This window comes from Ursus arctos, chromosome X (genome assembly GCF_023065955.2).
Source record: "Ursus arctos isolate Adak ecotype North America chromosome X, UrsArc2.0, whole genome shotgun sequence".
Lineage (NCBI taxonomy): Eukaryota > Metazoa > Chordata > Mammalia > Carnivora > Ursidae > Ursus > Ursus arctos.
The window spans coordinates 9,335,518-9,354,097 of record NC_079873.1 but is presented as its reverse complement, the minus strand read 5'-3'; the positions used below and the strand labels follow the sequence as shown (position 1 = coordinate 9,354,097).

The 18,580-nt window shown below is 47.2% G+C and overlaps 1 protein-coding gene across 1 annotated transcript in view; it reads right to left on the bottom strand.

The window, feature by feature from the left end:
* The window catches only part of PRPS2 (phosphoribosyl pyrophosphate synthetase 2), a 37,713-nt gene that overhangs the window by 3,804 nt on the left and 15,329 nt on the right, over positions 1-18,580 (bottom strand). The window contains exons 3-6 of the mRNA XM_026478136.4: positions 7,594-7,692; positions 6,747-6,871; positions 1,436-1,609; positions 343-502 (exon numbers count right to left, since the gene is read on the bottom strand). Of these exons, the coding sequence (XP_026333921.1) occupies positions 343-502; positions 1,436-1,609; positions 6,747-6,871; positions 7,594-7,692 (558 nt within the window). The remainder of the gene's footprint in view (positions 1-342; positions 503-1,435; positions 1,610-6,746; positions 6,872-7,593; positions 7,693-18,580) is intronic.

Sequence of the window (18,580 nt, the reverse complement as noted above, 5' to 3'; positions counted from 1 at the left end):
GGCCGTCTACTGCCCTATGGGCGGACATTTGGCTGTTTCCACTTTTTGGCTACTGCGAATAGCCCTGCTACGGACACGCGTGTGCAAGGTTTTGTTTGCACACCTGTTTCCAAGTGTGGGGGTACAGAGCCAAGGTGGACTTGCCTGGCCTACTATTCCTAACTCTGACCTCCGCCAGCCCCAGCCGTTCTCAGACCGAGCACGACTCGCACCCTTCGATATGAGAAGCCACAGGCCTTGCGAGCTCGCCCTTGGCAAGTCACACACAGAAGACTCAGGGCTATTTTTGGGGACCGGAGCAAGGTTGCTTGCTGCTTGGTTCGGCCTGCTGTGTAGAAGTACCTGAATCTTGGGACAGTGTCTCATTTTGTCCTCTTGCGGAATGGTGTTTGTGACAACAACAGCCTCAAAGGCGGCATTATTTATTCTGGAAATAGCTGGCCCAGAGAAGATCCCGTGTGTAAGGATAGCATAAACTTTGGTGGCTCCGGCGGAGAGCAGCCTGCCGAACAGAACACAAAAAAATGAAGTGTATGCAAATATCCCCGAAACATTCTCCGATATCCCCAAAACATTCTCCCCCTTGGGTGAATTGAAAAGCAAACAGTGTGTTCCATAAAGAAAAACAGAAAACCAATTTCTCTCATGTTTATTAGCCTAAAAAAGGATCTTTTATGGTATGTATTGGCAAAACCCTATATATTCCATTCCATCAGGGATTATCAACCTTGGCCTTGGGCCAACAGAATTCTTCGCTGAGCAGCATCCCTGGCTTCTCCACTAGCAACGCCCTCCCCCTCCCTCACTTGTGACAACCCAACATGTCTCCAGACGCTGTCAAATGTCTCCCAGGAAACAAAACGGCCCTTGGTGGAGAACCACGGGGTTAAACTAATAAAGCCAGACTATCATCATTTTGAGCTATACTCAGTATAGAAGAATTGCTGACGCAGTTTGCATTTTTTGTTTCATACTGTCTTTGAAACCCGGTGTGCATGGTCTGTCCTCAGCACGTCTCAAGTCAGGCCGCTGGGGGGCGGCTCCCATTCCACTCCCACTCCCAACAGCCCAGCTCGCAATCCTTTGGAAGCCAGTGGCTGCGGAGGCTCAAGGGAAGGCTGAACAGAAGGAAGAAAGGCCCAAAGGGGCCCACGAGATGGTCTCTTTCCTTCTGTGCTCAGTTTAAGGGGGGCACCTTCTCTGACCCTTTAAGTACACCGAAAGCTCTTCCCTGAAACTGAGACCCAGGCCGTGAAGGCCCACGGGGTTTTTTTCTACCCAGAAAAAAAGAAACGGGCCTAGACTATCCTTTGGTCTGAAAGGCCTACCACCAAGCAATCGGCGATAATTAGGAAAAACAGGCCCAATTTTTAAAAGCTGACATTTCTCCTTTCTTAATGAGATGCCCTCACACTTGCCCAACCGTCCCTCATACTTGTCCGCGGCGTGGCAGATGGTGCCACACGTGTCAGCCATGTCGTCCACGAGGATAGCCACACGGTCCTTCACGTCGCCCACCAGGACCATCCGGTCCACTTCGTTTGCTTTCTTCCGCTCTTTGTGAATCAAGGCGAACTCCACATTCAGCCTGTCTGCAATTGATGTGACCCTGCTCAAAGACACAGATAGACGTGTAACATCCTATCGATAGGAAAAGCTCTCGTTGCTCACAGCTGTATTTAAGGAAGGCAGTTAACCAATCACACTCAAGATAACGAGGTCATCGGGTCTCACTCGTAAAGCCGGGCCTGGCCTGGGCTGCACAGTAAGCAAGCCACGGGACAGACGTGCCACCAACATGGCCCTGCGTTCGTGGCACCGGTGATGAACGTCAGATGCCCAGACCACTGGATAAAACCACGGAATGCGAAACTGATACACCATCTGTTAGTGTTTGTGTGGACTTTTCAAGAATCACGGGCACGTGTTGAATCACCATATTGTCCACCTGAAACTAATATACACTGCATGTTCACTAACTGGAATTTAAATAAAAACTTAAAAAAAAAAAAAGGGGCATAAGGCAACAGCCATATGCTTAACAGCATGAAAATACAGTATATATGAAAATCAATAAGAAAAAAATCACAGACACAATTTAAATCAAGTTATGTGGAACTTGCGACTCGCTCAGTTTGTGGGGACTTGTAACGGTGGGGACTTGTAACCAGAGGGACTTGTAAACCGTGAGTTTCTCTACCCATCCACAGCAAATGCTCAAAAGCCACCCCTCAGAAAGGGCTGGGCTGGCAAAAGAAAGAGAAGGTGCAGGCCAGACTTATCCGTGAGCCCCGGGCATCTGGCTACAGCTCTTCTTTTCCATGTAGCATGAGACTTAATACATATCCCTAACAAAGGATGCTGAGACAATGTATCACACAAGTCTTACGCAGAAAAAGCTAGAACAAAATATATAGTTTCATTTCCATTTCTTCTAAACATGTGTTTATATTCTTTCCAGAAGAAAAACAATAGAAGTTAAATCTGAGTTAGTGTCACCAACTTCCCACACCACTTTCCTGTTCATACTGACAGCGTCAAGAGTCCTAGGTGTGCTTCCTTCTAAGGGTTACTTTTCCTTAAGCTGTCAACCCAAATGAGCTTCAAAGACTACTCGAGAGTGACCTCTTGTGGCAATAGTAAGTTTTACCTGCAACAGGTCAAGCCCCAAAGCTTTTACTTAAGGCAGTGTGTTCCAATTGGTCAGATACCTATTTTCTTTGATGAAATGACCTTTTTGCACGGAGCACAGACGCCATTGGTCATGTCAACTGCTTGTACCACGTGTCACCCGTGCGGTGGTTCTGTCGTTTAGGGAACAGCTTACTCCAGAATAGGAAGAAGATAATGATGTGTGGCAGAAACTTTGGGGAAAAGGAAAGGAGGTGACGATAAAATCCCAAATACACACTCCTAAAAAGCTTGACTTTGGGGGCGCCTGGGTAGCGCAGTCGTTAAAGCGTCTGCCTTCGGCTCAGGGCGTGATCCTGGTGTACCGGGATCGAGTCCCACATCAGGCTCCTCTGCTATGAGCCTGCTTCTTCCTCTCCCACTCCCCCTGCTGTGTTCCCTCTCTCGCTGGCTGTCTCTGTCAAATAAATAAATAAAATCTTTAAAAAAAAAAAAAAAAAGCTTGACTTTGCTGGCAGAGGGAGCAGGGGTGGTTGAATGCGACAGCCTTGAAAGGGATCTGAAAAAAAGTAGCGTCTCAGCGCTGGCCATTAACTCTGCTTAGTTGATTCTGCATTTTTAATATCAAGGGTTGGGCCACCTGGGTGGCCTAGTGGGTTAAGAATCTGACTCTTGGTTTCCGGTTGGTTTAGGTCATGATCTCAGGGTCCTGCTCAGTGGGGAGTCTGCTTGGGATTCTCTTCTCTCCACCTTCCTCTGCCCCTCCCCTCCTCCTCTCCCTCCCTCTAAATAATAAATAAATCTTTAAAGAAAAAAAAAAGTGAGGGTTGGCAAGTAGATGGGGGAATTTGGTATATACGATGGTGTTTCAAATCAAGAGGGAAAAGATGGATTATTTAATAAATAGTTTTGGAACAACTAGATAGCTGGGGGGAGAAAGACCTGGATTCTTCACTCTTTATTCCAAAACAATTATCAGATGGAAGAAAAACTGAAACATTAAAAAGGAAAAAGGCAATTTGTCTTGAAATATATGAAATCATGGGAGAAGAAAAATTGAGAGATGGGTGAATCCTTCCTAAACCCAAAAGCTCGAACATGAAGAGATAAATGACGATGGAAGAAATGTTCTCAAAGTCCTGCAGAGAATAAAAATACACAAAGGGAAGAAATGAAAAACTTGGGGAACCATCTGCCCTACACCCACACCCACACGAAACAAAGGTGTGACCTGCCGGCACAGAACTCCTAACGATCCAAAGGAAAAGGCCTCCAGCCAATATGACAACAGGCAAAGGCATGACCAGGCCCTCATGGAAAACAAACAGGCCGGAGAGGGTGCCGGACCTTGTCCACAGCAACCAGAATGAACAGGAAAAGACACCGTGTCATCTCTATCTGGTTTATAAAGTAAAAATGTCTGCTCAAACGCTGTGGCAGCAGGCCTGGGTAGAGAAAGTCACCAGCATTCATACTTGGGATTGTCAACTGGTCTATCTTTCCCGAAAGACCCAAGTTCGTCCCTGTCCATCCAAACCAACGTGACTCCCACCCTAGGACTTGGCAACTGCCCTTCTAGGCACGGATCCTCTTTGCGAATGCACAGAAAACGCGGTCAGTCCAGTGCTGCGGGACCACGAGCGCACGCCACAGGAGCTCTGAGGGAGGGACGGGGGAGCTCGGTAAAGGAATCGGGCCGCACGCGTACAATGCAATTAGCACTCGGCCGTAGAGAGCGCTAAAGCAGATCTAAAGCTGTGGCCTCGCTGAGATGGAACGAGGACGTGTCTTCAAAAGCACAGTGAAGAGGTGTGCGCGGCAGATTACCGCGTGTGCGAACTAAAAAGGGAGACACGTCTGAAGAACGTAATTCAGACACTCAGAAGAACGGACGTCAATAAAGAGGGAAATGGGGGACATGACCCAATTTGAAGTTCTGCGAACAGGATGTGTATTTTTAGACTGTAACTAAAAAACAGGGTTGGGATAGAAGAAGAAAAGGCCACACGAGTTTGTGGAATCTATTACTCTTTTGGCTTATTAGCTGCCAAAGTACTTTTTCCCGGTTAAAAACAAAGGACCGCGTATTGCATGACCCATCCACACGAAATGTCCCTCTGGAGAGACAGGAAGGAGGTTGGGGAGGGGGGAGGAACGGGAGGGGATGGAAAGCGCCTGGCTAGCCGGCACAGGTTTGTTTTGGGGTGATGAAATGTTCGGGAACTAGACAGTGGTGCTGGAGACACAGCTCTGTGAATACGCTGAAACCCACTGAGCCGTGCAGTAAAACTCTTACTGAAAACAAGAGCTCACATACCTCCGGCCTGCTTTTTCACCTCTAACCTTCTATCGGGCCAGTGGCTTCACCATATCTGAATGCAGATTCCACTGTGTGACTTACTAAAGTCTCCACGTAAAGGACAAGCATTTCCAATAGACAACGGACAGACAACACTCCGTGTGCTCTGACCTGGAGGCCCAGCGTGAGGGCTATGCCGCTGCCCGGCTGGGGTCTCTGCAACACTGATGTATTTGTGTCTCCTTCCTGTCAACGGCCACTTCCTGCTGCTGTCAGAGGCACGGCCCCACCTGTTCCCCCCTCCCCTGTGCGGGGAACCACGCCGCCAAGACAGCAGAGCTCAGTGCTCATCGCTCATCAGGGCTCTTGTAAGAATCAGGACCTCCGCTTCCCTGCGTGGGCTTAACGACAGCTTTCTGGGCTACTTCTGAGCTTTTAAGTTTGATTCTAAAAGCCCCTTAGCCAGGCTCCAAGTGGAGAAGGGAGCCAAATGAGGCAGTTCCATTTTAAAGACGTCTGAGGCTCAACGGTCCGCAGACACTCTCACGGCACATTTATTAGCTTCTTTGCTTTTGCACTGGACTGACTGACAGAGGTCTCTTGTCCTCTCCCTTCCTGATGGAGACCCCTACACCTGGGCACTAAAGCTCCATGCCACCCTGTCTTCCTTTCCCAGGCGGCCGCTGCCCACGTCCACAAGGTCACGTGGAGTCCGCAAACCTCAGGCCCGTATGGAATCAGACTTCTGTCATCCTCGCCCTGCCTTCTGAGCTCTCTGTACTGATTGCTCCTTCATTCCCGAAGTCTGCGAAGCCCTCTAGATTCGTGGCTCAGCACCGTTTTCTTATGCTAGTCAGTGTGCCTGCATTCTGCTGCTTTTAGTACCATGTCTGTTTCTGTCCAACTCAGTAATTTTACAGTCCAGTAACCGTTCCGTCACCCCACCGTGCTGGCCGCCCGCCGCTGTGCTCTCTGCAGACGCAGGCTCTGGATGGGCTGCGGCCTCTCGGTGCTCTAACTGGGATCATCAGGCATGAGGCTGTCTTCAGTGGGGAGGGCCTACTGAGCAGCTGGGCTTGTGGAATTCTCCCACTGCAGTAGCCTTTTAGCTTGGGGCCAATTTTTGTGTAAATTTTCTTAGCGTAGAGACGCCTGCACCCTGTGGGGACGCACAGTTCGCCGTGTATCTGCACGTGGCACAGGCTCTCGGTTTGATTTCTCATGAGTGGCGACTTTGTCCCCCCATCCAAAGGCCCGAGTAAAGACTGGTTTTGCCCCTGTGCTGCTGGGGAGAGGTCTGACTTTCACCTCCCTTCTTTCTGGAGACTTCTATGCAGGCCTCTCCCTGAAACTCACATGTGACCCCCAGGCCACCGAAGCACGGTTTTCAGCTCTTCCGTATTTCTCGACCCTGGATATTTCCCTTTTTCTTGGTGCTCTATGGACACAGATTTCTTTTTTCAAACTCTGTTCTATCTGGGCTTCCACTGTCAGGTATTAGTAGTAGGAAGGACTAGCTTAGTCAATTGTGTTGTTAATTAAAAGCCTTATTTTCCAATTAGGTTCATTGCTTTTATAATCAGAAAAAAGTTAACTTAAACACCTCGAGTAAAACATGTGCACTGCAAACAAATACGTGTCCGTGCTTCTTGTGTGAACGATGAAATGTTAATAAAGACGGCAGCTCTCTGCAGGTGAAGACTGTAGTCCCGACTTGTCCATTTACAAATAGAGCATTAATTTAAAACATGCTTCCTTATCTAACACATTAAAAAAAAAAAAAAAGAAAAAGAAAAACCCCGCGCATCGTGGCTACCTTTTGGCTCCTCCCGCATCAGGTGAAACAATGATACAGTTCCTCCACTCGGCAATGTTCTCTCGGATCCACTGCAGCACTGCGGGTTCTGCGTACAAATTGTCCACCGGGATGTCGAAGAATCCCTGAGGGGAGAAGCCACTGTCACACTGCAGAGTTTTTGTTTTTGTTTTTTTTTTCAAAATAACCTCTTTCATTAAGTAAAATTTGAATTTTACATTCAAAAGAAGCCTTTTCAACAGACTTCCTTTTCTTGATTTTAACAGAATTAAATCAAAAGACAGATACGTTCCAGGAGCCTATGTCAGTCCAATCCATTATCTTTGGAGACATATTCTATTCTGTTAGGATTGCCTCTATTCTAAGGAATAGGAGAATGGCTTTGCAGGGGAGTGGGGGAAAAGAGGTCTGTCGTGTCTTAAGAACCTTATTATAAACCAAATGCTTCTTGTCATTCATTGTATCACAGAGTAGGCACAATACAATTTGGCCTGTTTTATAGATGAAGGAACTAAGTTATGAGGAGCTTAAAAAAACATGTATTACAACCCTGCCATTCTAACTATTTTCGAGAAACTGAGATGGAATTATAAAGTTTACTACCAAGAAGCCATTGCCACTCCTCCAAAACTGTTCAGAGGCAAGCTGGTGGCAGACAGCGGTAACAGCTACCAAACCGTATTTCCAAGTCCAGTAAAGACGAAAATCCAAGACAGCAACCACATACAAATCCAAACACGAGTCACGTTACCCACTTTGAAAACAATTTAACTTAACAGAGTTAGGATTTAACCACTTGCATTAAGCCCCCGATCACAACCAAGGGCAAGAAAGAAAATGCTGGAACCTGGATCTGAGAGGCATGCAGGTCCATGGTGATGATGTGATCGGCCCCGGCGACCGACAGCATATTGGCCACAAGTTTCGCAGAAATCGGAGCACGACTCTAAAAAATAAAGACATAGATTTTATAACAGGAAGAGAAAGGAAGAGATACGTTAATAAAATTAACATAAGCTATTTAATACTTTCATACTTTAAATTATTGAATTAGTAGTAACAAGAAAGTTACATTATAACAAAAGATATTCATTCCATTTTATTCGCCCAGTGTTTACTACTTACATATACTGTTGCAAGACAATGTGCTTGACACTGGGTAGAGAGAACAAATATCAAAGAAGCAAACAAACACATATACGGGTAACATCACAATTTGGATCATTCAGACAGTGACAAGTTTGAGGAAGAGGTACCAGAGAGAGGAGAGCATGAAGGGCATGGAGTTTAAACAGACTGGTCATCAGAGGCCCTTTTGAGGAAACTGCTTTAAGGTGTGGTCAGCAGAGGGGAGACCAGTGTTCCAGAAAGAGCAGCACGTGTGACATCATCGAGGCCAAGAGGTCACCTCCAGAAACTGAAGGAAGTGCAGTGTGGCCACCGGCAGGTCTGAGAGGGAGAGTAAGGGAAGGCGGGGAAGGGAGGCAGAGGCAAGGCCAGCCGCTGAAGAGGAGTGGAACGAAAACCACACTGAAGAAGGAACACCATACAGTGAACAAGAATTCGGTGTTTCAAGAAGGGATGCAAGGTGATTTATTGACACTCTATCCTCTTTAAAATTACCTAACTTCTCCACGGCTTTTGCTTTTGTATCATAAATCCTGGACAGTAACGGTCTACATCAAAAAAATATATTTAAGTGACTACACAGACACAGATTAAACGTAGGAAAAGAGGTCAGCATTTACTGCAAATAGTAATATTCTCATACACCAACCCCCCAAAAAATACATATATAAGCTTAAAAGATTTCATTCAGACTCACACAATGCTGTCAGTTACATCTCAAAACTGAAACAAAAAAAATTTCATTCCCAAGAGTAACAAATAAACGATCCCTATTAAATACAAAAGAGTATATTCAGGTAAAAACATACACGGGAAGAAATTACATCATAATGTTAACAGATCATTTGTATTTTCTCTTAACACACCATACTTAAAAAAAAAAAAAAAAACCCAAAAAGCAACCTATTACTCTATCATAATACACTGTGAACATTAGCAATGGGAACCCTCACTAAAACGGAGTCTGGAGGCTTCGGGAGGAGCAACTTTCAGGCCCTCCCAACTCCTAGTCAACTGCAGACCCAACAGAAGAGGCGGACTTGACCTTGCACAGGGACACTGCTCTACTATTCCAGCAGCAGGAGAGAGGCTTTCCTCGGCCGCAGGGAGCAGCTCAGCCAATGAGAAGCTGCCACACTTCGAGCTCCCAGGTTCCTCTGCGGGACTTTCAGTTCCTAACAGCCCTCCCAATTTCCCCCTTCTCTCCTTCAAAAGCCTATGTCTCCTTTGTCCTCCGACTTGCCTACAGTCTTGCCACACCTTGTTTGTTTGCAATGCTTTCATTCCCAAATAAACCCAGCTGTTGCTGGTCAAGTAACTGGCAGAGTCTATTTTTAAGGTTTGTATTACTTGGTGATCAGAGGTGCAGCCCAGAGAGAACCCCCGATGGCTCCGGGGCTGCTGAGCAAAAAGGCGCAGTACCCCCGGAGCTGTTGGGGCTCACTGCTTTACCGACAACCCTGGGGTTTTAAGGGTAAGTTTTTTCCTGGATTTTGAGCTTCATGCCTTGTGTCTAAGCTCCCCGGGCTTTACTTGGGACCCACTTAAGCCCTCGGTTTTTGGGGTTTTGGTTTTTGTTTATATCTCTGACTACTCGTTTGGCCTTCAGGCCAACTCAGACTGTTCCTGATGGAACTGTGCTAGCTTTCGGTCTGATTCCTGTTAGGAACGGGGCTGTTCCTAATGAACCGCAGTTGGGGCGCAAGGGTGCAAGAGCGCCTGGCTCCAGGGGTCCCACACAGACCAGGTTTGGCCACCAGCTGCTGACAAAATCCAAAGGCAGAGAAAGGAGTGGCCGTAAAACAGAAAAGGAATTTATTTCACAGTGAGACCAACACCCAGAAGACAGCGGAACCAGTGTCTCCAAGACGTTCTCCAAAGGGCCAGGAAAACGTCTAGGTTTCATATAAGGAAAATGTGGGACAAAGGTATGTGGGGACATGCAGGTGGGCAGTGAAGGTCAGGTCGATCAATCATTCATTTGCCTTGGGGTCAACTGCAGGGGAGTCGCCTGCTTGGGGCAGCCCTTGCTTTGAGGGGGTGATTTCCGCTCCTCTCAGGGGATGCTGTACCCTCAGGGTCTTTGGCCTGAGTTAAGAGATGAGCTGGAAAGGGAAACTTAGAAAGTACCAACTGAGGACAGAATGGAGGCAGTGGAAGTCCTCTCGCAGAACTAGGCTGGCCTTCAGTCTGATTCCTTTTCAAAATCAGACTGTTCACACTGGAACTGTGCCAACTTGAACTGTGAAGACCTTCGGTCCTACTTCCCTTTGGGGCTGGACTGTTCCTCCAGGAACTGTGCTGGCCTTTCATCTGATTCCTTCTAGAACCAGGCTGTTCCTGAAAAACCTCTAAGAAATGGGATCCCGGTCACTGAAATGCTCTGAGGGCATGCCGCTGTCGCCCCCCCCCCCCCCACTGGACTCCAGCCGGTTTTATGTTTAGGAACTATGGTCCCTCCACATGCACATTTATAAACAAATGGACTGACTTAACCAGAAGTAATTTAGAACTTCAATGGCCATTATGGGGAACTTTCAATCTCTCAGAACTTAATTTTCTCAAAGTTGAACTGGACAACAACCACAGTTCTAAAACTGAATGGGATTTCTATCTTAATTGGTATTTTGAAGCTTCCAAACACTATCAGGAATCCAAAATTGCCTCTTTCCAAGAAGATACACTTTATAAACTAAATGAGGCAAACAAAAAGAAAAAAGGGCTCCTGAGGCCTCTTTTCCACCCTGCCCCTCAGATACAAGGCAGCCAACTTGTGCTCAGGCCCCGCCCCTGGGGCGCTATCTTCTTCTGTTCTCTCTGCACCCTCTCATCTCCTGTGCTCTCCTTCTAATCCTTCTGCCGAACCTTTCTTTCCTCGGAAGCTCCCTCTGCTCTCTCCTCTCCTGAACCACTTATAAACTGCCCCTTTAATGTTAGGTCTTCTGAGGATCTAAACAGACCCCCAAGTTTCTCACGTTACCCTGACTAAGGCTGAACTTCCAGTCTCCTAAAATGACTGGAACCCTCATAGGTTTGCTGAAGAATTTAACATAGTCATTCCAACTTACCACCCTGGTTTCTCAGATTTTTATCAATCAGTGTACATGCTTGTTGGTGAGGGCCAGGCCAAACGCTGGATGAAACTAGCCCAATGGGAAAATCCTGAGCAGGATTTAGAGAAACAAGACCCCTAACTTTTGGCAAGATGCTAGAAAACTCACTGGAAATCTCCACTGAACAATTATAATGGCTTTTCCGAAGCCTGTTGACTGGAACAAAATTCAGGCTTACACACAAAAGCTTGATGAATCTGTTCGTGATTAGTACAATCGACTCCAAACTGTCTTTAAAGAAAATTCTGGTCTTCCTGTAGATGCTGAATCCGTGGGGGTAACATTTAACTCTGTTTATTCATGACTGCTCCAGGATCTTTCCCTTTTAGTTAAAAGAATCAGGATGGAATGAGAAACTATGTCCACTTCAGATCTGACTAACCTGGTAAACCAGCGTGCTCACACCCTAGATGTGTCGCCTAGAGGAAAGATCGCTAAAATTTTCGATGTTCAGCTCCGGCAAATGAAGGCCCCTTAACAAAACTGGAGGAGTAATTTCTGCTGTTATTTCAAGGAACCAGGACACTGGGAAAAGACCGTTACAAACGTAAGCACTTCAGTCGCCTTGAGCCCTCTCGCCAACCTTTCCAAAGTCATACTTGCCAATGACAGGTGTAGAGAGCAGGATGGAGTCACTCATGTCAAGCAGGAGGCTGTGTCAAGCAACGACTCAAGATATCGCCAAGACCAGCATCAGCTGACATCCCAACACCCATAACATGCAGAAACAGAGGAGGTCTCCTTTGCCAGTCACCGCCTAGGAGTTAACAGTAGTCTCCTGGGGTCCCCAAGGGTGCTTCATCCTTTAAACTTAAATTATTCATTGATTTGTCCTTCCTCATTACTCTATTAGCTGGCTCTTTGCCAGTCCTGGTCTGTGAGATGGTTTTCGTCAGTAAGATGGGAACCTCCACAGTGGACACCCGGGACCCTAAGGGCTTTACATTTTTAGGATCCTTCAGATCCACGATTATATCTCCCAGGGTCCTGGTTGTGAGCTTTCTGACTTCTAACTCTGTGGGGGTAGCATGGGTCTTCTATCCAAAGTATGGTGTCAGGAGTCTTGGGGCCTTCTCACCATCCTTTTTAGGCATTTACCTAGTGCCCACATCTTTCTTCCTTTTTTGTAACCTAGCAGCTGCTGGATACAATTTCTTAACTACGTAGAGCTCTATTTCCCACTAAGACCTAGCATATTTGTACAGACTGTCCACAAATTTTGTTCACATCTTCCTGCCAAGTTATAGATTAATTTGGCCAGTAGTGGCGGGTTATCTTTGCAATGTCTCCAAATGGTTTAACTCTTCTTAGCCCTCTAAGTGCCTTTCTGAGGCAATTACCCTTGGTCTCGGCTCCAGGTAGTTCCACCTCCCGCCCAGCCTGCGAAGCGGTGAGCCCCCAACTGCCTTCTGCGGCTGGCTGCTCCCTGCCTAGCGCCGGTCTTGGCTTCGCCCGCCTTAGGATCTCACCCTCAGTGAGACGCCTGGAAAGCATACGTTCACATAAATGTATTCCCCAATTTCGTATTTTTACTTCTGTTATGGTCAATTCAAGCACGACTCTGGGGGTCTTTTCTGATTCTCCTAAATTTTCTACTGCACGATGAGTCAATGGCATGGCATCCTGCCAGCCACGCCAGCTGTCACGAGCACACTGAAGGCACACACACGAGTTCTTTCCACAGTGTCAGCCCTACTCAGTCGTAAAGCAAGGTTAACACAATTACAGAGAGGGTTCAGGATTCCAAACTGAGTGACCTTCCAGGTGGTTCACTTGGCTTCTTACACGGCGCACAGAAGGGGACAGAAGACAAGCCGCACAACAAAGGAGATAACACAGGAAGTGAAGGAACCAAACTCGGAGTCAGGCTGTGGGCGCGCAGTTGAGCTAAGGCGTTGGTCCGGCCCGGGGCAGCTCTCGGCACTCACTGCTTACGTTCAAGCAGTGGGGGGTGTCAGTTCTGTTCAGAGATCCATCGGGCACAGCTTTGGGCAACGGGTGCCTTGTTTAAGTGGTTAGACATAGAGGGGTCATGTCTGAGGCATCTGACTGTTGGCTGCAAAAGTCCCTTCTTTTTAAAGGGACTGAATCAGTCCTGGGCCCCTGCAGACTTCTCTGCTTCTGCTTGTTAGGAGTTCTGGGGTGTCGTCAGTTAGTGCTGGTCTCAGCGATATCTTGTAGCTACAGTACGCTTAAGTGCCTGTACCACTGCTTGACACGGGCCCCTGCTTGACGTGAGTGGCTCCATCTTGCTCTCTGCAACGGGGCTACCAGGAACTACCACAGGGGCTCTTCTCAATGCTCCCTCTAATCAGCTTGCAGAAACCACTATCCAGACTGGGAATGAATCTGTGTCTGTCCTTACTGGCACCAGACCTACACTCTGGGTGCTTCACCCCACAGCAATAAAGCAGCCCCCACCTCAAAGTACTCAAACAGTTCACAGAGTGGGGGGCCTCTGATAAATCTCAACAGGCTCCTGTCTCTGAACCTACTCCCGCTTGTCTAAGCCCTTTGAGAGCGACACCCCCTTTCTTCCCTAGTTGCTCCGCCCCTATTCATTCACTGGGCCAAGATTTCTTAGAAAAACATGCCGGAAATTGCTTTTTCCCAAAAGAGGAAAATAATTCTAGAATTTGACCGTAGTAACCAAAATAGCCAACCGGGGGAAATAAATGACCCGTTGGCATCTTTTTTTATGCTCTGTGTCTGATGGCATTATAGCAGAGTCTGGGGGTACCAGGGTACTGATCATTTATCCCTACGGGATCAGCCACCATCTTCTTTGTGGGCAAAATCTTTACTGATATTGGCAGGACCCACCGTGTACCTCTCATCAAGATTCAAATTGATCCCTAGAATGAATTAATACCCTACAACCAAAGAAGCCCTTCAGGGCATCAAGCCCACAGTAGAGATTACAAGGCTCAGGGCCTCATTATCCCCTGCACCGGTCCCTGTAACACCCCAATTTGACCTGTGAGAAAACCCAACGGCTGAGAATGCAGGTGTGTCCAGCACGTCCGGGCAAGAAATAGCACTGGTACCCTTGGCGCCCTGTCGTTGCCAACCTGCTTGCCTCACTGATGTCCATTCCCACCGAAAGCAAGTTCTTCACTGGAACTGACCTCTGCGGTGCATTTTTTAGTAGCCCGGTTGATAAGGACAGCCAGTATCTTTATCACTTGGGAAGAATGGCAACCTAACTGGACAGTAACGCCCCAGGGTTACACATAGTCCTTAACTTTTCACAAACTTTAAAAGCTGGTTTGGAGGATACAGAGTTTTCTGCAGGCTCGACTTTGTCACAATACAGACAATTTGCTTCTGTCCCCCTTTCTCAAGCCTCTTCACAGGAAGACAGCACCCACCTGTTAAAACTTTTGGCCTTAAAGGGACATCAAAGTCTCCGAAGAAAAACTGCACTGTGTTCAAACTCAGGTTTGATACTTAGGGTACGTGATCTCAGAACACGGACCAGATTTGGATCCGGGTAGACTTGAAGGCATTCTGAACCCCCCAAAACCTAAAACTAAGAGCCAGTCTCGAGGCTTTCCTGGACTGGCTGGCTCGTGTCGAAATTGGGATTCCAAACTTCTCTCTCCCCGCTCAGCCACTACACCCCTTACTAAAAACTGACAAACCGAACCCTAGTATTTGGGAAGAGGGGCATGACGGGGCCTCTGGAATTTGAAAGCAAGTCTAACAAAAGCCCCTGCCCCGTGGACATCCTAATTATCAACCTGCCTTTTTCCTCTTTGTATGCAAAAGCGAAGGGAATGTCCTCCAGCGCTCACCCACAAACGTCACCCCGGAGGGGAGCCCAGCCAGCAACCAGACCCCATGGCCCCGGGATAGCCCCCCGGCCTCAGAGCCATTCCCGCCACCTCCCTCACAGTTAAGGCCACCGAAGATATAAGTCACGCGGGTCCCCCTGAACCATCCCCCGTGTTCCACGCAACCAGTCGCCTCACCCCGATGACATCCTCCTGCTAGCTGTTCCTCCTATATTAACTCCTTCTCACTGCGACAGCCCTAACCCTGCCACCCTCCACCCCCCTTCCCGAGGAAAGCCCTCACGACGGCCTCACGCTCCAGATCGCCCTCCGACTGCCCGTGACAACTTACAGGACACGCCCCTGCGCCACGCAGGCTGTTCGTGGCTTACTGATGGTTCTTCAAGAATACAAGTGGTAAACAGCACGCTGGGAGGGCTATTCCAACTGCCACTGAGGCTGTCACCCTTACCTTTAGCTACTTCGGCACGACGAGGCTGAGTTACACGCCCTGACTCAAGCCTGTGTTTTCGCCAAGGGCAAAGCCACACAACACTTATACTGATAGTCAGTATGCCCCCAGGGTAGCTCATGATTGTGGAACGTTTCAACCGAGGTCTCCTTACCTCCAATGGGGGTGAGATAAAAAATGGCTCCTATGTCCAAAATCTGTTGGCTGCCATACTTTTGCTGGCAGCTCTGGCCATGAAGGTTCCCAGACATTCCAGGCTCAACTCCCTGCAGGCCAAAGGACATCACCTTGCTGCTACTTCCACCAAAAAATGCTGCTCTCAAGGAGAGGGACAGCCAGACCCCTGTCATGTTCCAAAGGGATGTTCTTTCAAAGGACAAATTAGAAAAATTGACCAGAGATGCCCAACAATTAGCCCCGGAAAAGGAGAAACAACATTGGAAATCTAGTAACTGTTGCTTCGATAAAGAAAGCGAGCTCTGGTTTAGACCAAATAACTATCCAGTCCCACCAGAAATTCCACAATTCCCCCTACTTCCAACTGCACACGCATTAAACCACAGGTCTACTGACAAAATGAGAGCATTCATGAGCCGATATTGATGGAAAAATATTAAAAAGGTCACAAAAATGCCTAATGTACTTTGCATGTTCCATTTGTCCAAATATAATCATGGAAAACCTCTCCATACTTCCCCCAGCATCTTAAATTGCCCAATGGGCCATCTGAGGTTTGACAAGTGGATTTCATGCAGCTCGCCCCTATCTCATGGTTACAAACATGTTTTCGTCATGGTTTGTCTGTTTTCTCACTGGACTGAAGCGTCCCTTGTAGCTAGGCCAGTGCCTCTTCTGGGGCTGAAATTCTAGCAGAAAAAATGATCCCTACCCAGGGAACCCCTCTTGAACTACATAGTAACCAGGGCACCCAGTTTACCGGTCAGGTGCTTCTACAAGTCTGGGCACTGTGGCCAGCTTTACGTAAACGTTTTCCATGCCGTCCTCAATCCTCAGGGCTGCTCGAATGCACTAAGGACACTGTTAAGACTCAAGTGGCAAAAAGGAAACAGTCAGAAAAACTAAGAGGCAGCCCACGGAATGGGAGAATATATTTGCAAATGACACTACAGATAAAGGACTGGTATCCAAGATCTACAAAGAACTTCTCAAACTCAATACACGAGAAACAAACAAATCAAAAAATGGGCAGAAAATATGAACAGACACTTTTCCAATGGAGACATACAAATGGCTAACAGACACATGAAAAAATGTTCAAAATCATTAGCCATCAAGGAAATCCAAATCAAAACCACACTGAGATACCACCTTACGCCAGTGAGAATGGCAAAAATAGACAAGGCAAGAAACAACAATTGTTGGAGAGGATGTGGAGAAAGGGGATCCCTCCTACATTGTTGGTGGGAATGCAAGTTGGTACAGCCACTCTGGAAAACAGTGTGGAGGTCCCTTAAAAAGTTAAAAATGGAACTACCCTATGATCCAGCCATTGCACTACTGGGTGTTTACCCCAAAGATACAGACGTAGTGAAGAGAAGGGCCATATGCACCCCAATGTTCATAGCAGCAATGTCCACAATAGCTAAATTGGGGAAGGAGCCGAGATGCCCTTCAACAGATGACTGGATTAAGAAGTTGTGGTCCATATATACAATGGAATATTACTCAGCTATCAGAAAGAACGAGTTCTCAACATTTGCTGCAATGTGGACGGCACTGGAGGAGATAATGCTAAGTGAAATAAGTCAAGCAGAGAAAGACAACTATCACATGATTTCTCTCATCTATGGAACATAAGAACTAGGATGATCGGTAGGGGAAGAAAGGGATAAAGAAAGGGGGGGTAATCAGAAGGGGGAATGAAACATGAGAGACTATGGACTCTGAGAAACAAACTGAGGGCCTCAGAGGGGAGGGGGGTGGGGGAATGGGATAGACCGGTGATGGGTAGTAAGGAGGGCACGTATTGCATGGTGCACTGGGTGTTATACACAACTAATGAATCATCGAGCCTTACATCGGAAACCGGGGATGTACTATATGGTGCCTAACATAATAAAAAAATCATTAAAAAAAAATAATAATAAGATACAGGAAAAAAAAAAAAGACTCAAGTGGCAAAATGTACAGACTCTCCAAACAGCTTGGCCGAAGGCATTGCCATGAGTCCCTCTAGATCGCAGATCTTCGCCCTTTTGGAATTCATGCACTCTCGCCCCTGGAGATAGTCCTAGGACGATGGTGCGTTTGGCCCCTGCCACTTTGGACCCATAGCTGATGAAAGGAGATATCTTCAATATCGTAAAGGTCTAGATGCTTCTGTTAAAAATCACCATTCTCTGGTACAGCAACATCTTCACTGTGCACTCCCAGCAGACAACGATCTTACGTCATCACCCTTCACAACCTGGAGAATCTGTCTCTTGGAAAAGACACCTCCAGAAAGATTCTATAGCCTCGCCGGAAAGGGCCTTATCAGGAACTGCTTACCAACCCCCGTGCAGCCAAACTCCAGGGACTAGACTCCTGGACCCACGTGACCCACCTAAGGCAAGCACCACCTCCCACTGGACCTGCACGCCCTCTGACGACGTGAAAGTGAAGATTCCCGGAAATGAAACAGACAACATCCGGAGAGACCGCTTTCCCAAGCTGTCCAGACCAGGCCTGTAGACTTTTTCTCACCGTCGCTGCTTATATCTCTTTTGTGGCAAGAAAATGCCCTTTATCTGCACTTCCCAATCTCTTGCAAAAAAGGGGAAACCTTCTGAAACAGGAACAGCCGCATTAGGATCCTGTGACCCTTTCCGAAGGGTGACAAGGTGCGGAATTCACAAGCCTTTCCTTTATCTAAACTATTAACTGACCCTGGATTCTTATCCAAATTCATCGTCTCTGAATTCACAACTTTATAGACTATTACTAATAACACAAATGGTTCTAAATGGCTCTTTTGAGATAACAACACTGTTTTAAAATGTCCTTGAAGTTTTGCTGTTCTTGCAAAAAGGGTCCATTAACTATTGTTTCATGTTGATATGCGTACTGTCGCTTCCCAAATGTGCTTGGTTATTCCCTTCACTGCACTCTCGTACGATTTCCCTATTTTATCTCAGAGCCACTTCAGGAGGCAAATGTGACTCGGGATGGCCTGCAGAGGGAGAAACCTTTCTTCCCTAAATCCAAATAAGAGCTGATAAATTTTTTCAGACCTAGGGTTCTGGTTTAGAACCAACATACAGTTGGTTCTGTCATGCTGGTTTGGACTGGGTATTGTCTCTCCATCTTTTGCAGAAAGGACATGCCCAGTAAGGTGACGCCGGC